The 24,131-nt window shown below is 40.3% G+C and overlaps 1 protein-coding gene across 1 annotated transcript in view; it reads right to left on the reverse strand.

Moving 5' to 3' along the window:
• The window catches only part of CSTPP1 (centriolar satellite-associated tubulin polyglutamylase complex regulator 1), a 90,054-nt gene that overhangs the window by 54,914 nt on the left and 11,009 nt on the right, over positions 1-24,131 (reverse strand). The window contains exons 2-3 of the mRNA XM_069858126.1: positions 21,936-22,038; positions 4,224-4,354 (exon numbers count right to left, since the gene is read on the reverse strand). Coding sequence (XP_069714227.1) covers positions 4,224-4,354; positions 21,936-22,038 — 234 coding nt within the window. The remainder of the gene's footprint in view (positions 1-4,223; positions 4,355-21,935; positions 22,039-24,131) is intronic.

A 24,131-nucleotide genomic window follows, 5' to 3' on the forward strand; every position in this document is an offset into this window, starting at 1 on the left:
ATTTTTCCTTGCTATTTGGAGACAAAAGCAAAAATAAATCTAGTTACTTAACAAAAGGAGTTATGCAAGGCAATGTAACTGGAATCCATCAAGTAGCAGGGCTAACATGGAAAAGGTAACATAAAAGCTGCTGCATTTATCCATGAAGAACTACCGTTAAGTAATTCAAATGGATAAAGAATTCAGTGGAAAAGTAGTACATAAAGCAATTTCCCAAGAAAGACGGTAATGTTAGTGCACTTCAATTAATGTGTACATGGTTCTGCACGTACACGGATTATTACATTTAAGTATTGTTTCTGTTCAGATAGATTTGTCTTACTGACTCGGGGAAATTAATCTTATTTATTGCCAATCAAATCAGAGTATGATAATGAGAAATAAAACCAAATCTTAAAGACACCTTCCCCCACCCCTCCCTCCTTCCCAGGTTCACCCTTACACCCAGTTTCTCTATCTCCTCCCCAGAGCAGTGCAGGGGGATGGGGAATGAATACTGCGGTCAGTTTCTCACACCTTGTCTCTGCCACCCCCTCCTCCTCACCTTCTTCTTCTGCTCCAGTGTAGGGCCCCACCCATGGGAGACAGTACACAAACTGCTCTAGCACAGGTCCTTTCCATGGGGTGCAGTCCTTCAGGAAGGGACTGCTCCAGTATGGGTCCCCCCCAGAGTCATAAATCCTGCCAGAAAACCTGCTCCCTCGTGTGCTTCTCTCCATGGGGTCATAGGTCCTGCGAGGTCCTGCGAAAGCATGGGCTTTCCATTGGGTCACAGCCTCCTTCAGGCATCCACATGTTTTGGCGTGGGGTCCTCCATGGGCTGCAGGTGGATATCTGCTCCACTGTGGACCTCCATGGGCTGCAGAGGGACAGCCTGCCTCACTATGGTCTTCAACACAGGCTGCAGAAGAATCCCTGCTCCAGCACCAACAGCACCTGCTCCCTTTTCTCTTTGCTGACTTTGGTGTCTGCAGAGTTGTTTCTCCCACATATTCTCACTCCTCTCTCCGGAGCCTCTTGCTCAGCAGTTTTTTCCCCTTCTTAAATATGTTATCACAGAGGCACTACCACCATCGCTGATGGGCTCAGCCTTGGCCAGCAGTGGGGCTGTCTCGGAGCCAGATGGCATCGGCTCTGATGGACATGCGGGGAGCTTCTAGCAGCTTCTCAAAGAAGCCACTCCTGTAGACCCCCAGCTACAAAAAACTTGCCACATAAATACAATACACTCCGGCACATAATACGATGTTTAAATTGACAAAATTGTATCATCATAAAGTGAGATACTGCAGCAACAAACTATCTGTAGATAGAGTCATGATTCCATGCCAGCTTGTATAATTACTTCTTTTTATTGATATGTACATATAATCCTGTCTTCTAATGCAGTGTTCATAAAGAAACAACTTAAAACTAATTTCTGTAATAATCCAATTAGAAGATGTACCATTAGCTATGCTTCTAAAGAAAGTTCTGTGTTGAAAGTCTTATTTGCTTTGGGCATAATTTAGTCTGACTTTTTATACTATTCAGAAACTCATTCTGTAGTTCAGAACACCAACGATCTCTCTTCCAATTGTTGCTATTAGGTGTATAACATGACTCCTTCTCACATTCACCTAAAAGCAATGTATTTCAATGAAAGAAACCCAGGTTTAGTCTATGCCTGACTGTGGCAATGGCCATGTTTCACCCATGAAGTTGCATGGGTTCAGCTTCTTAATAAATGGGTTTAGTTCTTAAGAAACAATGAATGTTCTGAATTCCCTATCCACAAGTATAGCAGAAAAAAATCCCATAGCAAATAAAACTGAAATGAATTAAATCAAAGTTCTACTCTGCAACTACTGCCAAAGAATCTGAGAAATTGGAGTGGATGAAAATATTGACAGCAAGTTCTCTAAAGTGGCGCTTGTCTATCTCAAGTTAATGTAAAATGGAAATGTAAATAACTGTATAAATATACAGGTAAACTTACCATATTTGCTCAGACTAATAAGTGCAGCCACTGAACTTCAAAGTCAGAAAAAAATATACATGTAACTCTTTTAAGGCCACAACCAGAGCACAGCAACATCCTCCTGAGCTTTTGTTCCTATCCAGTCCCTTCCCCTTCAAAGTACCTTGGCGATTACAATTTCTTCAACAACCTTTTCCATACTCACATAGAATTGCTGAAAGTAAAAGACAAGGGAGATGCCATGAAGCTAAAACTTTTTGGTTCCTTCCAACAAATTCAGATGCCCATCATTTGGCTGAATTCAGATGCTAGATAGATGAAGCCTGATGAAAACTTGCACTGAAATTACAGCAGGGGGTACATGCCATCAAATAACTTTTCTTCAATTTGTCAACAGGTTCATCACTGACAACTGCAGTTGTGGTGGATGAATTTGTCACTACCCTCTGTAACTTTCCAACAGAAATATGTTCTAGGAGGCTTTACACTTTATTTTTCCTGATTGCAGCCTGGCCCAAATAAATTATTTAGAATGGAATAAAGTACCTATTATTAGGAAGAAGGTGTTACAGACAGCATAGTCAATCACTTCAGTAGCTAATTACAGATTTTGTCATGTTTAGCTATGATTGCCTAATTTCTAAGGATCTAAATGGCATATATCAAAAAAAGTCAAGTAATTATGCACAGTCCTGCAAACTTTGTTCATCATGAACAGGAGTGTTGCAAAGCTTAGCCAGAATGTGAGGTTTTATCCATATTTAAGAGAATGGTTGTAGCCTTCCCTGCAACAAGAAGTGAGGCTGAATAACCTGAAACAAGCAAGGCTTTTGGTAAAAAAAACCCATCAAAATTCATTTGTACAGTAACATTCAGTGTGTTTGGTTAAAATACTAAATTAAAACTAAACCAAAACATAATTTTAGTTGCATGTAGTTACATGAGTTTATTTTGAACTCTGGCCAGTTCTGTAATACCTAATATGCAGAGTGCAGAATAAGTATAGCTAGACAAGATAGTACAGTGCTGAGTAGTTATTTTGGCATTGGAGCTTTTTCCTAGTGGGTAGGGTTGGAAAAGAGGTCACACAGTTGTCAGTGGTCCCCCTTCCACAGCTTCTAGGATCCTGCAACATCATCTAGATGGATCAGGACTAGTTCAGGTACCGTTCGGATAGCAGCACTCACCACCCTACAGCCCAACACCACTATGTACTCTGCCTCTTGTAGAGCTCTTGGTCAAAGCACCCAACCACCTTATAGTCTCAGTATCTCCTTCCCCCATGCTCCATATCATATATTCTAACTATCTCTGGGTCTGCTACCCTGCTCCTAATCCAGTGACCCACAACACAGTTTCTCCCCCCCTCTATCCATGGCCATGCACAGGCCCACAAATGTCCTCCCCTCTGATGTATTGTTGCTCGACATGCTGTTCCGCAATGGAAGCAGCACTGGCAACAAGGTGCTCCTACTATACTACTTTATGCTGTAAACAGTTCTGAAACATTCCACAGGCAACTGAGACATTCTCTCCCCATTAACAATGTTAGAACATTAGAACATAGTGTGAAGTCATAGAATCAGAATCGTAGAATAGTTTGGGTCGGAAGGGACCTCAAAGATCATCCAGTTCCAACCCCCTGCCACAAGCACAGACACCTCCCACTAGATCAGGCTACCAAAGGTCCCATCCAACCTGGCCTTGAACACCTCCAGGGATGGGGCAGCCACAGCTTCCCTGGGCAACCTGTGCCAGAAACACCACTCTCATCGTGAAGAAATTCTTCCTTATGTCAAGCCTAAATCTAACCCTCTCCAGTTCATACCTGTTCCCTCTCATCCTATCACTACAAGCCTTTGTGAACAGTCCCTCTCCAGCTTTCTTGTAGGCCCTTTCAGGTACTGGAAGGTTGCCATAACGTCTCCTGGGAACCTTCTCTTCTCCAGGCCGAACAAGCCCAACTCTCTCAGCCTGTCGTTATATGGGAGGTGCTCCAGCCCTGTGATCATCTCCATGGCCCTCCTCTGGACCTGTTCCAACAGCTCCATATGCTTCTCTTGTTGAGGATTCCAGAACTGGACACAACACTCCCGATGAGGTCTCACAAGAGAAGAATACAGGGGCAGAATTACCTCCCTCGACCTGCTGGCCATGCTCCTTTTGATGCAGCCCAGGATACAGTGTTTGTACTGCATTAATAGCCTGGCTAATAAGTTTAATGTCAAAGTAACAGGGTAGCAGCAGATTCTGGAATACTTGCCTCCATTTTTCCCCACTGTTCGGAAACACTTCCAGAAGGTCCGAAGAAAAGATGCCCTGTTATGAGGGGTAGCTTGGACAAACCTGAACTCACGGAACAAGATGTGTGTTCCTTGACGCACGCTGTTAAAACTGTGGAGATAAAGTCAAAACAAGAGAACGTCAGAAAGCTGAACCGATGTAGAAATGTTCTGAGGCCAGTGGGAACAGTGGCAAGAAAACCACTGGCAGTTACATTTTGTGAAACCAAATCTCCAAAGCTTATACTCATCTGTTCTCTAGAGAGAAGACTATTTGCAAAAACCACACATTGGAACTTGATTATAGGAATTAAAGATTTGTGAAAGTAAAATTCATTCTACAGAATCCCATTAAGTGGAGTCCAAGAGCCACTTATTTGAAGCCAATCCATTGGAAATGGCTAGCCAAGAGTAACTGCATTTTATCTGACCAGCAGATGCCCTTTCTTTTAGTACCATTTGAACTTCACTGCTATTCTCACCACAGTTTTCCGTGAAGCCGCAAAACAAGACAAAAATATCCTTTGTAACAGAAGCCTCAAGATTTCATTTCTATGGTACTGAGACTTGTCTGTATTGGATGTATAAAATCTACTTCATTTGTCATGAAAAGCAGATTAACACTTAATTAAGGGACACTTTGCACTAGTGCCTTTTGAAAAGAATAACTGGTCATTATGATGGATAGTTATTTTATATTCATATTCTTGTATTTTAGTACAGATTTCTCATATTAGAGCTGTAAGCACTTTAGCCTAACTTATTATAGTAAATGCATCTTAAAAAGGTTTCTCTGAAGTGCAAGAAGGTCTCCTTTGGGCATGGTAAAGCTCAACATGCAAGAACAATAGATATGCAAATACAAACTTCATATACCAAAAGGTATAATGACAGAGCTGCCTCAAAAGGTAGAATTTGTGCATTTCACTCTTCATCGTGCAATTGGGACGAACCTTTCAAACACTCCAGAGAGTTCATTAAAAGCATTCACTCGGGACTGCAGCTTAACTCTCCCTCATAGCTGAGAATTACTGATAAGAGAGAAGTTCACTTTCATCACAGCAGAACCTCTCCATAGGTGGTATCTCGACAACAGACAAAACCAGTGGTCAATATTAACCCCCTCAGTTTGCAACTCTAAATAATCTGTTTAAATATAAGTAGATTAAATCATTTTATCCTTCATGTTATATAGAAAATTGTCTCATATTTGAAAGAGAACTATACTAGACAGTTAAGTAAAATTAAAACTCTTTATAACAACTGGAGAAGTCGGAGAGTGAGTATAGGGACTGTGGAAAGAAGCCAATTCAATTTGTCAGAGAAGAATCACAATTTCTGTATTTTAATGTCCTGGTTCTCAAAGGCACGGGAGTAAATGGAATTTTTTTATCATGAGTTGAAAGCTAGGTGCAGAATACATCCCTCCTACTCAAAAGGAAATGCAACTTAAATAAAATAAGTACAATCACCTTAGGATTAAGAAACACTCATGATTCTTTAATCCTAGAATTAGAAATACTCTTTGTGTAAATGTCATAGACAAATCTATTATTTCATGTTTCAGAAACTTTATTCATACATCAGCGCTGTACAAACCAGAGAAAAAAAAGCACAGCCATTGTCCCAAGAGATTAAAGTAAATAAATAAATCATGTGCCTGATCAAAATACACCAGAATTACAGGAAAGAGCTCCCATGACTATAATTGTAAGCAAAGAGTATTCATTACAAAGCACCATAGCTCACTGCCTTAGAGTGAATGAGTTCAGAGTAACTTGCATAAAGTCTCACAAGATGCCGGTGATAAAGCTGGAAATGGGATTACAGATCTTCTCATCCCAAGCTACAACCTATAAGATTTTTTTTCATTTTGGATTTGCACTGTTTTGCTGATGACTTGACAGGTTGACGGAGAAAAGAAGGATATCAATGAAAAAATAAGAAACTTGGTATAATAGGACAAGGTGACTCTGAAGAAGAAGACACATGTAAGAGAAATGTTTAAGAAGAGAGAGAAGATGAAGGCACAATGATAGAACTAAATGCACCAAATCATGTTGCTCAGAACAACTACAGCACATGCAATGTTTGGAAGCAGATCCTGGCACAACTGTAATGGAAATGTCCAGACATGAAGCTAACATACTATTAATTCACAGCAGACAGGCCTACTATATTAATCCTTAGTTCTAGTAAGTGAAAACTCCAGTCACTTACATTTTCAGCATGGGATGGCTCTAAACCTAGTAAGCAGAAGGGTATGATATCATTTGTTGCTGCTTACTCAGTTAAAAGAGTAGGTGGATATGTTGGAACAACAGCACACAGGGAAGTGCTGACAGCCAAGTGCCACCAGCTAGCTGGGTAAAAGAGGTACAATATTTCTTTCATTCCTCTTTTCTTGTAATAAGATTTTAACTATACAATGGAAGATTTTTTTATCCCCAAAAGCTCAAGTCTGCAAGCATGAGAATTTTATCCCAGTTGAGATGCTGCATTTTGGAGACCCACCTTTATAAATACCTATAAGTTACAAAAGTCCAGCTCGAAGAAGCCAGCCCATGATGGAGCAATCCAGCAAGCAACTCAATGACAAATCAGTAGACCTATTCTCAGACAGGGTCAAGATCACTACAAGAGTCAGGAACACATCACACTTCGAACAAACTCTACATTTTGAAATGTCTTTGTTAGATGGGCAGTTAAAAAATAACTTGGCCACTTGTTCCTTAACAATTACCCAGCAGGGAAGTTGACGTAATTGTGGTAATTCCTAGCGGCTGCAGGTAAACCCTTCTGGAAGAAAGAAATGGTGACAACCAAAAGCTGTTGCAGGTATTTCAACAGCATGTCAGGAGTATGACCAACACGTTACCTATGATTTTTATATAGATGCAAACAAATGCCTTTCCCCGTGTCCTTTGAATGCAAAAATAAAACAACCTCCAGACTCAGAGGAATGGCTTAAGTAAGCAAGATATCAACAACAAAACAACAAACTTAGGTCAAATATTTTCAGCAAGCTGCTGAGATTCTTCCCTCAAGACTGCTAAGTCTTATCTCTATCTGCCCTCTTCTCATTGAACAACTTATACCCTTAGCAAGGTCAGGTGGCCAGAGCTTATTGGTGCATTTTCAGGGGAAAGACTTAGGAACAAACTAGGGCATCTCAACAAGGTGTTAGTTTGTCCTCAGCCATTTAGAAATGGGTTTGTGAACCTAGATGTAGAAACTGGGAAAATAACTTTCCACTTCTCTGGTTAACTTCTCCCCCTTTTAGGCATTTAGTGCAGCCATCTGCAAGAGATTCCTTCAAGAAGAAAGCTTTCAGCAATTCTGCCAAGCTCTTTCAACAACTCTCCAAGCCTCCTGTTGCAAACGTAATGGTTGCCCCAGCCCTCTACATTACCAGAAAACAGAGTAGGCAAATTACAGTGTTAACAAGTTTCCAATGATGTGATTTTATTTGTCTTGGTGAAACTGAGACTAGAAATTGAACAGAATGTTGGTTAGTTAACAACAGTTCACTGCAAACACTCATATTTCACACAAGAACTGTTACACAATTGGATACTCCATTAACAAAACAGCTTCTCCCACTCACTTCTGAGAATATTCTGGAGAAAGATGAGAGAAAAATAAAGGAAGGCTCTCACTCAATAGTAAGATACAAAGAAACTTTTGCACTAGGGACTTGAATTTACTTATGTTTTTACTCCTTTCCTTAACACTCCCCAGAACAGTCAAATCACAGAACAGAGTCTCTTCCAGCGCCACTACTGAGAAGCCTTGCAGCATACCCAGTCCACACTTGTGGGGTGGCACATGCACGTGCAAGGAAGAGAAAAAAGTTTTGGGAGAAAACTGATGGGGCTGTGATAAACAGCCCCATCTCTCAGAAATGGCTACGCTAGGAACTCTAGCACTTAGGTGCTGCTTCTCTGAACAGTGCAGCTTTCAGTAAGGATTTGTCTTCTGTGTAATTACATTTTGGCAATTTGCCAGAGTTCAGAAACTTTCAAGCACTCTTTTCAAACCTTTGGACTTCTAAATAGATTGCAAAAGTCCCGGGATGCTATGGCAACATCCCAATTGAAACCCACCACAGTGGTTAGCCTCTGCCTGCTGAACTCGGGCAAAGCCAAATATGCACAATGCAGAGACAGCCCCAAGTTCTTGAGAAGGACAGAAGACCTTGCCAGGACCCTGCTGTCCCCCTGGCAGGTGCCACCTTTGGTTACCATGCAAAGAGCTGAATGAGTTCATAGGACCCCTTCACCACTAAATGGAAAACAAGGAATGAGGACTGGAGTACCATTATTGCTCAACTTAGAGCATTACTGCCTGCATGCTCCAGTAAAAGCATGATGATGGAAGAAAAACTCACTTTGAAGGGTTATGCTGCTTCTTTAGCACGAACAATTTCCACTCGCCACAAATGCACTACTTTTCTTCCCAGGTACAGTGGTGTCTAAGTCATTGAATCAGAATTGTCTTAAGTGAAAACAAGGTAGTCTCAAATATGAAATTGCCATTGGAGGCTATGCCTAGATTGACTAAAATCTCCGCAGAAAGAAACTGTGCAGAGAACTTGATGTTAACATTATGGGTATCTCAGGGTTCGTTTTTTCACTCTGGACCTGCTCTAGTCTGGTCCCATGGGCTGAATGCTCTTTTGCAGTTGGAACACATCTTCCAGTTCAGTTCCATCTGAAAGGAACCCAGATCATGAGCTCCAAGACTGCTTCCTGGAGTGAACCAAAGCACAGTAAGCAGGGATAATCAGGAGTATTAGGATTAGAGGCTATGGTACAATGGGTAACAAAGAACATGCTCTATCAATTGAAAATACTGAAATTCAAAAGGCTTTAAAACCCAGACAATTTCTGTTGTTAAATAACTCATGCACACACAAAGCATCCCCAAGTGACCAATCACACTTACCCCAGGGCTATGCTCTGAAATAGCAAAGTGAGGTTCACCTTGCCTGGAACAAGGTCTGAGAGGGCACACTTAAAACTGTATGAACAACTGGGAAAAAAAACCAAACCAGTTTTACTGCTGTGATGAATAAATTACTATGGAGTGAATGTAGTTTAATTTAAGATCATTCGATTCTTCACTTATTGGTTTAAGTGTATTACACTACTTGCAATATTCAGACCAATGACTGGATTATTTTTTTAGCTTTCTCTCTTGGAAGGTAACATAGGACCATAAGCATCCCTGTTGTATCAAGTGCTTTTTAAAATTCCACAGTTAGTAAAACTTGGGGCAATGAAGTCAGCCTCAAGAAAATCACCATCTCCCACTAATGAAATTAGCAGTGCTTTTTAGGCACTTCCTCTGCAATGTGTTACCAGAGTAAGATGAAACAGATGCTGAAAGTTATTCCTGATGACTGGCTTCAAGGAAAAATACTTTTTTAACAACCAGGCAGATAGGAAATCATTAACACTCTGAAGATTTTGGCCAGACTGGGTGATATAACACTACAAACACAGAGACCGGATTTTTTGAGATCCTTTGTCTCACTCACTCAAGTTTATTTCAGCTGAAGGGTGTGGAGAGAGGGAAAGGAATGACAAATTTTAATGATTTGCGTTCAGGCTTCTTGGTATAGGTTCAGGAATCTGTACTTATGGCAGAGTTAATACAGGTGGTACAGAGATTATCCCAAGTACTGTTTGAAAGGAAATGAACCTCAGCACCTGTGACACAGCTCAGAGCAGGCAGCGAACAAGCTTTCTTATGTTGCTTTGTAGCAAATTAAATCCTCTGAGACCAGTCTACAGATTCTGGAGAAGGAAAGGATTAAAGGAGTTGCTGTGCTTTCTCTTTATTACCCTTTATCTTTTTTTAGGGTGCCCCTCCCTTGATATTTCCTATGCTAGGCCAGTAATTTAACACCTTGAAGCTTTGAAATTAAAAAGCTAAAATGATATTATTGTGTTGAATAATTAGCCTAGGATTTAAGGAAAAAAAAAAGAGAGAAAGCAGCACATGGGTTGGGGGGAGCGCAATCTCTAAAAACAGAGGCCTTTTGATGAGAGCAGCATCCTGCAGTTTGCTGTAACTCAAGCTGGCCATTCTTATATAGCAGGAATTAAGGACTCCCCCTGCCAGGCAAGGCCCTATTAAATCACAATAGCTGTTTGAAAAGGGTAAGCAAGCTGATATAGATATAATAGGCCACATATTGGGGCCCCTTTCTACTCTGAAATAAAGCTGCTGCTTAGAGTTATGAGCTGGGAAACCCAGTATTTGGGAAGATGGGAAAGGTACAATGGAAGATGGTAAATAACCCTGCAGAAGTCCTCCCAAGTTGCTTAAGGGAAAAGTAAAGAAGCCTTCAGAGATAAGCATCAATCACGCAGGACTAACCCTTTCAGTCTGATCAGATGCTATTTCAGACCATATGGTGTTTCAGCAAGTCTGGAAAGGTCTTGCTACTGTAAACAGTGGTGTAGTTTTTACAGTAGAACACACAGCATATTTTGCACCACACAGACAGCTGCACGAATACCATTATAACTAGTTTTATGGAAATGACTGCAAGTTACTACCCAACTTCCCTCAAAAACTCTTGCCCTTTTTCCCTCAAATCTAAAAAAGAAATGGAATAAAAAAAATCCAGAATTATAACTGCACAAAGAAACTTCTCACTCTCCAGTTAATATATTTAGTATTTGCTCAAACTAGTCCAACTAGACAAACTGGGGCAAGAAGAAAATTCCTTATTGAACTGCTCTATAGCATTCTGTATCATAAAATCATAGAATAGTCTGGGTTGGAAGGAACCTCAAAGATCATCCAGTTCCAACCCCCTGCCACAAGCACGGACACCTCCCACTAGATCAGGCTACCAAAGGTCCCATCCAACCTGGCCTTGAACACCTCCAGGGATGGGGCAGCCACAGCTTCCCTGGGCAACCTGTGCCAGAAACTCACCACTCTCATCGTGAAGAAATTCTTCCTTATGTCAAGCCTAAATCTAACCCTCTCCAGTTCATACCTGTTCCCTCTCATCCTATCACTACAAGCCTTTGTGAACAGTCCCTCTCCAGCTTTCTTGTAGGCCCTTTCAGGTACTGGAAGGTTGCCATAACGTCTCCTGGGAGCCTTCTCTTCTCCAGACCGAACAAGCCCAACTCCTTCAGCCTGTCCTCGTATGGAAGGTGCTCCAGCCCTCTGATGATCCTTGTAGCCCTCCTCTGGATCTGTTCCAACAGTTCCATATCCTTCTCATGTTGAAGATTCCAGAACTGGACACAGTACTTCAGATGAAGTCTCACAAGAGGGGAATAGAGGGGCAGAACAACCTCCCTCAACCTGCTGGCCACGCTGCTTTTGATGCAGTCCAGGATATGGTTCGCCTTCTGGGCTGTGAAAGCACATTGCTGGCTCATATCAAGCTGTATGCCTGAGGGTATAAGAGATCCAAGTCTTCAATCACCTTTATTTATCATACAGCCATAACCACCACTCTTTGGCTTCCTTTACTAACCAACACATGTATTTTTGCCTCCCTGTCAGACCGTGGAATTAATTCACCAGCTGCAAGATGCTACAGAAATCATGCAGTGAACCTGTGGCAATGGTGAGAAGATGGCACAAAGAAGAGAAATACTATTAAAAATAAAGCAACAAGATTTCCTCTAGTCTAACAGCTCTGGAAGTAGCTATGGAACTGACATTGGCTAGAGATGCACTTCGATACCAAAATGTCAATGTTCAAAAATGAGGAGAACGAATTTCAAAATTATTGAAGAACTGCACCCTTCTTGTACTGCTGAGATCAAAGTGTAATGCCAAGTGAAGACAAACTGCCTTCTCAGAAAGCTGAGGCCACAATATAAGCATAAGTAAGGGCCTGCTTGCTCCATTCTGCATGTAGTCTCCTGTATCTCTTATTGTTAGGCAGTTCCATGTTTTATAAAATAGACTTTTAATTATTTTTAAAGGTAGCAGCACAATTGTGTTACAACTGATGATTCAGGAACTACTGAAATTTAACTTAATGACTGTTCCAAAGAGACTGAATATTGGTGACATGAATGCAGCTCCAATATTTGCTCTTTTCAGTCATGGTTAGACTGCAGAATTTCAGAAGAAGAAAAATGTACAACTAATACTCTCTCACCTATTCAGCTGCCTTGGCAAGAACTATAGCACATCAAAGACTGAGCAGCTTCCAATATTTCCATCACGGCAACAAATGAACCTCACCAAAATTCCTTAATACAGATGAAGCTTCATCACTTGACATTAATGCTAACTCTGCATTTAGAGACTGCTCAGCTAAACCACTTCGTGCTCAGCACAACTGCTTGGCTACAGTGTTGATCAGATACAGTTTATCTATCTACTTTATTTGAAGCTACACAGTTGGATTAATTCGGCAGGACATGAGGTTACTGCAAGTCCCTACGGCTAAAGTTTTCAGGGATCTGTCTGGTTTCAACACTGCACAGCATACAAAGTGGCAGGTTCTCTGAAGACATCCACATTTCTAAAAAATAGATTTTTTTTTTTTAAGAAAAGGAAGACAAACCAAATTTAAAAAATTTTGCACACAAGCTACAAAACTTACAGCAGTTTGCTATTCGTTGGGACGCAGAGATAGTCAACGGATTTTATCCTGTACAGGATAAGGAATCCTATTATGAGATCTTATCACATCCCACTGCTGCAGACATTTGCTTATTTTCACAGCTTTGGCATATCCCGTTTAGGAGAAATTTAATGTTTGTTGGCCTTGCCCACATTGGAACACACGTATTCTTAGCAAAACAATTAAAAATTTTCTGCAACACCACAAAATTTTGCAGCCTAAGAATAAATACAAACTAAAGCATTCCTCAAACTTGCACTGCTTTATTCCAATTTAACATAAAGTCTTAAAAGCTTGGATAGATGGAAGCCAAGAACTCCTCTGATATTGACCTTCTATAAACATACAGCAGCCTAGACTCACACCAAAATGCTTCATTAAAACCAGAACTAAAACATGCCAGTAATAAAGAGAAAGGTACAGTTACTGATGAAGCTGTTAAGTGTTCAACAGTGGTTCTCTTACAGCTTGAGATATTGAAAAACTATATTGGAGGAAAAGGTATGTTCAAAAAAATTCCTAACTGAAAATCATAAAACTATGCCTTGTAATTATTAAAAAATAATTTAAAAAATATAATAAGGGGAAATCCACTAATGTGTGCCAAACTTCCTATGTTACAGTGTTTTTTCCAAAGCTGCTATTCTCTAATGCATTTCTATTGAATTCCAGGTGGCAACTACAAATTACTGAAATGGTTTTCTTCAAAACATTTGAAGAAATGTCCCACTACATCTCTTGTGGATATGTCACTATTTATCTTTCTCATTTTTTCCTATATATTCCAACATCGTGACTCAGTAAGCACAGCTGCGTGGTTTTCCAGAATGATGGAGAAAGATGCTTGTCAAACAGTGATCTCATCATTGAATATCTATTTGCATCATGGCGACCTCTACTACAGACTTTTCCTCAATGGAAGACAGACAATGTAAGATTGCACAGTTCACCAATTTTGACTCTAGGTCCCTTTCACTCCTGCAAGAACACAAACTAAAACAGAACAGAGATTTGTGATCAGAAATGCAAGAACAGGGATAAGGCACGAACTAACCAATAGCATAGATATTAAAAAAAAAAAATTACACAAATGAAATTAAACAAAAGACCCTGGGGCAATCCAAAAAGCATATGGTGAACACTATGAAATACTCAACCAATGAAATGGGTTACGGCAAAATAACCACAAAGAGCATGCATTCAGGAGGCTCCGTAAAGATTTTCTTAGAATTGCAGTGACTTGGGTATCTATTTTGCTGTAGTGCCAAATGCAGACAGTGGAATGGACTGGGGAACAGGGAAACTGCATCAAAAACACATATAACCACAAAAATTACTTCTCTATTCCCTTCTAATTGAGATCAGAGAGATCAATTTTCAGCAAACCCCATGATTTTGTCTTTTTCTTCTTCCCTCCCTCCCTAAATTATCCAGGCTTGATTCAAGAACGAATTTCCACATTTGAAGTCTGTCACAAAGTCCGATTTTAACTTCCAGCTGGGGTCACGAATACATCTCCAAATTTGTACTAGAAACCTTAACAACCATGATGAAAAGCAATAAAAAATAGGAAGCATAAATAGAATTATGCTGGAGTAATGAACTGAAACTAGAGAGAGGACAGTACATTCAACTCTAGCCCAGAGTAATCGCAGTAAACTCAGTCACATATAGTCCTAAGCCTTGTACCATTTGCCAGGTTTCTGGACTTCAGCTTTTGGAAAAGTTTAAACACCTGTTTTTCAGTGTTATTAGCTATCAACACTGCGTATACATCACTGGCTTCAGCCATCACTAAAACAAGATCAACTTCATGGCAAATGTCATGCATTCAAAGGTTGAAAGAAGGAATAAAATACACCCAACTACTTAAGGTTACATAAGGTAGTTAGTCCACTTCTGCTACAACTATTCTGACAAAGACCATAAGTAAAGATGGAATTCCCATCATGTAAAGGAATAAAAAAGAAGTGGGCAGAGACTGCACTGCAACATCAGTGAAAATATAGTAGAAGTATCATAAGCTGACCACATTGCATAGAAAAGTTGTGATTGCCTCTCTTCAAATAGCAAGAGCACAGTGCAGCTCAAGTCAGTGTATAAGTGAAAAGCTATCTACAGACAAGTACCCGTGCTGACAAGATGCTGATATCAAGTGCTTACATTCATACACTCCAGCAAGTTCTTTAGATTTTTCTGTCGCCAAAGCAATATAAGTTTCCTGAGCAGGGTATTTATCATACACAGCATCAATGATAAACAGTGTCTTCCATGTTCAATTCTATGCTACTCCTTTGGCTAGAGCCTTCTGAGATTGTTCTGCCTACCAAAAAGTCTCTTTACCTTCCTACTGCCCCATATTTCTTTGTGAAGATTTGGATTCATCTGAACATCCACTCATCTGCAAGATTCTTGAGTATATGGGAAGAAAACACTACATTTTCTAATATATGGGCACTGTGTACAAACTACAGTGGGAATCGGTGTATTATTTCCATTAGTATCTGCATTTTTTTCCCTAAATCAGTATATTTGTCAGGCTACGGCTTGTTGTGATGTTTGTAGCAAAGAAACAACTCTGGGAAATTCAGGAATTTATAGATTTTGCCTGTCAAACAAAGATAGCAATACTGTTTCAGCTGTCAAGCAATTCTATACTAAAAACATAACGCTTCAAGTAGCAGATCTACAGGTTCTCGACAAAATAAACATAATTTTAATCACAAATAAAGCAAGTTATTTGTAACCCCCAAATCTTCCATGGCTGTCATACAAAACGCATGCCCCATGCAGAGCAGAAGCAGACAGGGACTATTGAAATCCCACTTACAATATGGGTTGGAGAAAATTAATTACAAGGAAGAGACTCTGCCATCCTGACAAGTCTTCTCTGTAGTGGTTAGACTAGAAGGCAACAAATGGACTTTAACAGAGAGGCTTTGTGTCCATTATCAACATTCTAAGTAGAGAAATATGCAACTATTGCAAGTTCCCTAGAAATACTTATCAAGAAATTCAGTCTGGCAAATTCATCTGCTCTGTGGAGAGAAAGACTTTGAAAATGCCCCTCTCATCGCAACTTATTCACTCTAGCTGCACAATCTACTCCTCAGAGCCTCTGACACGAGTGCTAAGTCTGAGTGCATATATTCATTCTCATTGCACTGATAACTGAAGTGCGAAGGAGAGGCAGACAGCACTCATGCAGTGCCCTAGGCATCGAGGAATCCCCAGCAACACCCTGTCAGGAACCATCAAGCACATTATCCCAGCTGAGATTTTCAGCCCAAAGGGGCTTCACAGCTAGGTCATCGACAGCAGCAGCTTCATACCGATCACATGGCTCAGTGCAGTCTTGCGTTGAGTGTCATAATTTCATCCAGAACAGAAGACAGGAAGGAATCCTGAGAGTATTTGAAGAACACGTGAATTTTTTTATTATTTTTCTTTTTTTTTGCAATTGCTCATACGATCATATCAGAATATAAGCATTTTCTGTGAAAACCTCAAAGCATTGTTACTTCCCAATGGCTACTGAGTTGCTCAAAGCAAATACACACAAAATAACACTTAAAAAACCCAACAACCAGTCCCCCTCCCCCAAACAGTCTTACAGAAAAATTCTAATTAATGGCTCCATCTCTCAGAAAGGGAATCTGGCACAACCTGTCAAAGCCCTAAGGACTTTCTCTCTGCTACTTTTGCTGTTTATACTACAACTGTACAAAACATGGAGACAACCTCCCACAATGCTACATGCTGTAAAGTACATGCAGTACAATATTATTTCTGTCTTGAAGAGCTTACACTATCCTTGCAAACAAGACGGAACAAGTTACTGTAAAAAGCAGAAAGATGCAGAGCAGATGACAGCAAGACGATCACAACAATAAGACCTACATATGCAGAGACAAAAAAAAAACAAACGATGGATCTAAGCTAGCCCCAAGAATTTCTCCTCTTCATAAGCAGATAATTCAGCTTATTTCCAGTTGCCAATTAAGGCTGTCTACAGTGAGTGACTTATTTCTCATGGGCATCCCATCTGTCCCATTCCTGGCCCTTCCCCCCCTGCTTCCCCTCCAGGGTACTAAGACCATTTTAAAAGAAGGCCATAATTTACTCTACAGATTTATTTAGCTACTGTTGTATAGCAGCACAGGGCTGAACAAGGCGAAAGTTTTTCTCATACCAAAGCCTGTGTCACTGCTATTGCCAGAGAAAGCCGAGAGAGCGCTATCATATTTGTCCCTAAGGAATGAGTTAAACAAATTGTTCAAGCCAATCCAGACAGCAAGAGAAAATGAGCTATTTCATTGCTAGCAGTTGATACTTCTCACTACGATAACATCTTCCTATTCAAGGATCTCGAACTATATAGCACTGGCAGTCCTGTTACTCTGAACAAAGCAAATGTTCCTTTGTATAAAATAGGCCTCTACACAGTGCAGGCCTGAACTGCAAGGCACACAACAGACCTAAAAGCAGTATCGAACCCCCCCAAACACACATACCACATACATCTTCTTCGATAAATACTATCAAACTATCACACAAGATACAGCAGGGGCACTTCAAGTTAGAGGCAGCAGAAATATCCTTTACAGAAAAACTGGGTTTTGGACATGACTTTGCAGAGCCCAGCGGAAGCAGTGATGCATCTGCAAGCTAAAAGCAGGATGTCCTTCTCAATCATGCTCCAGCTGGAAGGTGGTCAGGGAGACATTTCACCAGAAACAAAAGAAAAAAGTGCTTTGCGAGAACACAGATCAAAAAAACAAAAGCGCCTTTTCCTGTGTCTCCAGTTTACTTGTGTTTGGTTTATCAAATAAACTGTAAAAGTGATAAGAAAAAGTGTTTCCTGTCTGAGGTAAGTTATGACTGGTTAATATTTCTGAGCTTTCTGAAGAGTCTTGAATAGAGTAGCGCATCTACCTGCAAACTGGAAGGGAAAATTTCAAGCAAAGGGTTAGCCCAGAAGAAAAGCAAAAAATTACTAGTAGGAAGTCTCCCTGTCAAAATTTGTTTTGCTCCTTCTTCTAGCTGAAGTGAAGAAAAGCCACACAGACTCTCTTTAAGATCCCAGAAAATATAGTGGGATGATATGTACATTCCCTCTGTGTAATCAAATGCATTAGCATGGGGGCCCTGGTTTTCTTCAGTATAGGAAAGATCAAGAAAACAGGATGATAAATATTGAATAGGAGGAACATGTCTCTTTAAGATAAGTTGGCAAAGAAGTTAAGGCTGGAAGAAGTAGTAAAGCAGCATTAGTGTATAATTACACAGAGGGCTTTCAAGAATCTGCATTTCATGGAGATTGAAAAAAAAGAGCAGAGATCTCTTTGGTTTATAATGAACAAATACCAGCAGCATTTCAGCGTTATCTATAAAATCAAGACTAGTCCTAAGAGAGGCATAATTTTATTCATGTAGCTAAAAGATGTGAATTAATTGGCAGAAGGGTGATTGATCCCTATTCCTTTGAGAGTCAGGAGCAGGTCAGATGAAGGTAGCCTCAAGGAGCTCCCAAGATTGAAAGCAGATGTCCACATTATGGGGACAAATGAACAATGGAATAAAGTAGGAGAAAGAATATCCACGAAAACTAAAAATATTCTGGAAGGACAATTGCAGAGATGAAGGTCAGCCCTCTGCAATCAGCAATCCTGAAGCTAAACTGTGGATAGCAGTGGAATACACACCCAGTGCAGGACCTGGCCCTCGACTTTTATAAACCTCATACAATGTACCTGGGCCTTTTGATCCAGCCTGTCCAGATCCCTCTGTAGAGTCTTCCTTCCCTCAAGTAGATCAACTGAAATTTCACTCAGGTTAGCTAAACCCCAACAAAATTTTCTTAATTACCCATAAAAATAGTTGCTGTAACTCTCAAAAAGATCTGAAGTCACTCACGGAGAGGTGGAGCATCACAAGGCATGATGGAAAGGCCACGATTGCTCTTCAGTGGTGAAACCAGCAACAGAGGTTCACAGAACACCACCCTCTTGAAAAGTGTGCCCTTTGAGAAGAGTTTGGAGAGTTTCTAACACCCGTCCTTGACACATTAACTTCATCATTTCTGAAAAGTTACAGACGTCACTATTTTATCCCTAGCTTTCTAAACCCTGTGCTTGGTCTCTTAAGTGAGCGTAAACAGGGAAAGTACGATGTGAAAAAACAGGCACCCTAACACCAAATCTCTTCATTTCAAATCATTGCACCATACTTAAAAATATGTACATGCCAATCCTCTCACTTAGAATAACCTGGAACAAGAAAAACACCAGGAGAGTGTACACAAGCCTTCTAGAATATCGTAAGTTATCTTTGAGTCCAAACATACTGAGATTAAAGATAAAAATCAAGACCAAGCTTATTTGCTTGGCAGAGCAATACAAAGACAGTGCAGTCTTCAAAGCACAGCCTGAACAAATGTTGACATTTGTGTAGATGAATAGAAATCTACCAGGCAGCGAGAGCTCACCACTAAGCTCTGGGAGCCTGAACCTATGACACTGTCATAACAGGAAACTTTGTTTCTGAGTCTACCTACAACCATATTGCTGATCTTTTATTCTCCACTTTAAATAAAGAATTCCACATTTCAAATATTAAGAGTTTCACAGCTCTTGAAATTACTAAGCTTGTTTGTGCTTTGGTACAGGAACAGAGTTTGATCTGGTAAACTCCAGACATACTATAAAAAGAAAATAATAAAAAGTAAGAGAATGATGAGTTCTGCATTACTTACACAAAAAATGAACATGCAGTCTTTTCCTGCCTTTCCAGAAATCAGAGGCTCCACAGAACACTTGGTGTACACAGAAAGGCATGGTAGAAATTCACATCTTACTTTGGAAATAAATGGGAAAACATGATCTTCAGCACCTGAGTCAGTCAGAGGATCATGCTGTATGGTGGCAGTTTTGTTTGCTATAATGATCTTGACCTACTACTTAGCCTTTCAAAGGCAGAAGAGGAACAGGAAGTGAAAAGAAGGTGTATTGTTATCATGTTATGATGAAGAAATACTATTGAGAAGCAAAGCAAGCAGTTTCAAAAAGCCTGGGAGATCTCTTTGCTCACCACTTAATTTTTTAAGTATATATGATCAGAAGTTTAGAAAAGGTCCTGAGGTGTTGGCTTGAAAGCAGGTGCAAACCAAATCCCATCTGTAAAGATACCTGAATGACAATTTCAGCTGGGTATTTCAGAGCTACCTTGCCTTCAACCCTGGTAAAGAAACCCTGTTGGTGGGTGGAGGCCATTGTTAGTCATGTTCATTATCTTTCATAAGCTCTTGTTTACTGACTTATTTGTTCAGCTGACTAATCTCAGTATTACTGTCTGTGGAAACTCACCTATATCAAGTAGAGAGAGCATCATGACTCCCAGTCATGTCAAGTGTGCAGGTTGTACATTCATTTGTCCCCGATACCTATTCTAACTGATTAATGCTCTGCAACCCTCACTTAAAAGCGACCATTGCAACTTGCTCTGAACATGGAAATGCACTCTTCATTTGTTTGTATAGTTAAGAGTTTCATTCCTGTATTATGCATTTTTTTAACTTTGGTAGTCTATGAACATGGAACACATTTTGAGAGTTTAAGATACTCCATAAATGACAAAGAAATAACAATCTCCTTGTAAAATTGATGTAGTACCAAGTATTATCTGCTTCTAAAACAGATTTCTGAGGTGTTTTAAAGTCAGTATTCATTCTAGTTACACTAAGCTACAGAGAGAGGTTAACAGTAAAAATGATCAGCCTTGATATGCTATTTGATTCTTCTAATAAAAGTGCCTTCATGCCATTTTGCATGGGTCTCCCAGAGTTTGCAATATGGATGATACATGTGAAGTGAAAGTTGGAAGTACTTTGTTGAGGAAAAAACCCCCTATTTTTTCTTATTATAGTGCCAGCTATCTAAGAGATCTGTCATATGTCATATGTAGCAAGATGGCCCATATCTTACTTTCTCTGTCAAGCTAGTCAAAGCTTTAAGAATTTCCCCTCAAATTTGCTGCAGTATTTATCTTAGTTGCTCATTTACCAGTGAGAATCTCAGTTGTTTACAAGTCGAAAATGTGCATAGGGCAAGAAAATATAATGCAAGTTATCCAATCAGTCAAACTAGCGAGTTAGAGCTCATTTAGAGATTAGATGGACACTGATGTGCAGAAAAAAAAAATAAAAATCCCAAACACACAAAAAAAACCCCAAAACAAAACAAAAAAACCACCACCAAAAAACTTAAATGGTTATCAACTGAGAAAGCAAGCTACTCCTATGTTTTGAGATCCTCTTCCGCTGCTGTGGTATAGAGGTTATTGTGAAATACTCTGCATACTTATTTGCTCCAGAAAAGGATAACAGGAAAGGAAGTAAACAAGCAAAGATTTTCAAATGGCCATCAAAAGGCAGAAACCACTGAAAGCACACATATTACCAATAGATCATTAATGAAGCTGCTTGGAAGAGTTTTAGACATTGTGCAAGACATCATTAAGTTGGCAAAACAGAGCAGTTGGCTGAGTCAACGACAACAATACTAAAGACCAGCACACAGCCTTTCCCCCCAAAAAAGTCTTTCCCAATTAGTAAGCAGGGAGTATTTGTGCTAATTATTATGTTCATTATGAAAGGACTTACGCAGGTAAGGGCAGAAGAGGTGTTCTATTAAAGCATTCAACAGGACAACAATGACGCAAAGAGACAAAACAGTTCAAATTCATACTTGGAAAAAGGAAGAATGAGTGCTGCTGGAACCAACAGCAGTCTCTGCTTGTGATACTAACAGCCCTGAATAAGGCAAGTAGGTTTGGTTTTCTATATGCTTTTAAAAGGTCTGCTCCCCAAAGTGACTGCTTCACATGAATGTTTGTAATAGAAGAGGTACTGAACCCATGCACGTTTCCAAAACATGCTCAGGCAGCCCTTGGCTAACCCAGTGAAATCCAGCATTCATAACATAATCAGCACGTGCCCAGCTCCATTCTCCATGTACTCTGCCTGCTTCCAAAAGCCCCCCTCAGGCTGGCCCTATTGGCAGAATCCTGATGTACTTACTATTCAGTGAAGAACCTGGCAATGCCATACTGACTAATATCTTCTCTGTTCTCCAGCAGCTGGCTCACTGCATCCTCCATATATGTGAGGACATGTCTTTGAGCTGCAAATAAAAGACAGTAAGAGACAGAGATTAGAATACAAGGGGCCTGTAAAGCCCAGAGCCAGACCAGCCTGGTTGTGTGCCTTACACAATAAGCCAAAGAGCATTTGTTCCCTCACTTAGAGAGCAGAGGTTTCATTCTCCCAGATACAAATAGTAAAATTCATGACCTAAATCATGCTTTATTTCCTGGCTATACAGAGTTAGTCATTAGCAGTGCTAACCCTTTTTTAAAATCCCCTGTGATTCTGGAAGTGAAGGAAGAGGCAAAGGAAAACATTGGAAACGTTGCTGGAAGACGTTTACTCAGCAGGAGCTTGTGATCTCTGTTCTGAGTCATAACCAGTTTTCCCATACAGATTGTCAATGTCACAGCAATGGGGCTGTTGTAGAGCTTTGGGTGTTCCTTGCCCTCTCCTACTTACCAAAGCCAATTAGCTTTAAGGCTGTTCTGTAAAGACTTTTTCCTAAAATGTGCACCTAAGGGTGTAAATAAAAGTACATCTGTTTCCACACAAGCATCAGTGAACATTCTTGGAGTGGCAGGTGGGGAACAGATCTCAATGCCAAGACAGACTCATATTGCTCAAAAGTCAATCTCAAACAACTGCCTAAACCAAACACAGGGAAATTTCAGAAGTGATGGATCTGTCAGTACCCAATCCCACTCATAAGACACCTGGGTAACGACAGTTTGGTGCAAGACAAATAATTTTGCTGCTTCTACAAGGGGCAGATTGTACAAATTAAGCATTTGCCAGGGAGGAAGGAAGCAGCACAGATTTGCCACTGAGCCCCTTTGATGTTTTTGGCTAGAAACCAAGTTGGAGCAACAAAGAGCAGAGTCTGGGGTGATGCGCCAGCTACAAAGCAGTAGACTTTTCAAATCTACAAGTTCAACAATAAAGAAGACAAGTCACAACGAACCCAGGAAAATCATTCCTAACCTGGAAAGCACACAAACCCTGTTCCCAAAGCACACACCTCCATCTAAACACGTATGCTACTGCACCTTTGCAAGTAGTGTCGTGTCCTAAAAAGAGCAGGAAAAAACCCTCAGGGGACATAGGAAAGGCAAAGGCTGTTCTTGTTCCTCACCAATCTGCTCGACTTGGCAGCATCCTGCCTTCACCAGCAACCGGCCAACCTCAGGCCCACATCAATATTCTTCAAACCATTTTAATTTGTGCTTAATATCCTGGTAAGCATCAAGACTATGCCACTTGATTCACAGCATGGAAGTCCCTTTCATCTTGGTGTGGGGCAGGTGGACTTCAAGAGAGGTCTGGAAATGATTATTCCCAGTGGATACAGTGATTAAAAGTATGTATGAACATTGATTGTTATCAGGGGATTTCTCTGCCTAGAACACTTTACAGGACAATGGTAAAATTGGTTAAGCACACCCTGGAAAATACCTTGCAGCTGATAGCAAAATGGTGAGCCAAAAGTTCAAAGATATTATCTGGCACTAAAAGATATAGGGTGTAGCTTTATTTAATTATTTTAATGCGAAGGAATAAATTTAATTTATGTGAGTGATTAAAGAAAGAGCTCTGCACACCTGTGTCCCCTGAGGGAGGAATGAGTCGTGCTGCACAGTCACGGACTTAAATAACAGCAACTGGGTAACTTTATTTCAGCCCATCCTTCTTCCCTCTTCATTATGCAGCCCATCTTATACTCAGAAATCATCTTCCCAGGCCCCTCTTGAGCTGTGAGCAGTACCAGAATAAGCTAGGAAACAGGACTAGCAGACAGGCTCCTGCTCAACTCAGCCTGCTATAAACTTCTGGTCAACTACAAAGCCATTCTCAAAACTTTGCAGGAAAGCACACACCTGTTTCACAGAACAGCCCCTATCAATGAAACATATTTTTGTTATTTTGCTCCTTTAGAGTCATGAACCTCCCCGCTAGACACCTATGGGAATAGACAGGCATGATCCCACAGTGCTGGTCCCACAATGTGGCTAACCTCTACAACAAATACACTTGAGTTTGCTCCTTGCAAATAAACTAACTTTCAACACAGAATTTCAGACACTGCAGTCACACTTAAAAATGTACACAAAAATATATGGGTCACTGTTG

The sequence above is a fragment of the Phaenicophaeus curvirostris genome, chromosome 5 (assembly GCF_032191515.1).
Source record: "Phaenicophaeus curvirostris isolate KB17595 chromosome 5, BPBGC_Pcur_1.0, whole genome shotgun sequence".
Taxonomy (NCBI): domain Eukaryota; kingdom Metazoa; phylum Chordata; class Aves; order Cuculiformes; family Cuculidae; genus Phaenicophaeus; species Phaenicophaeus curvirostris.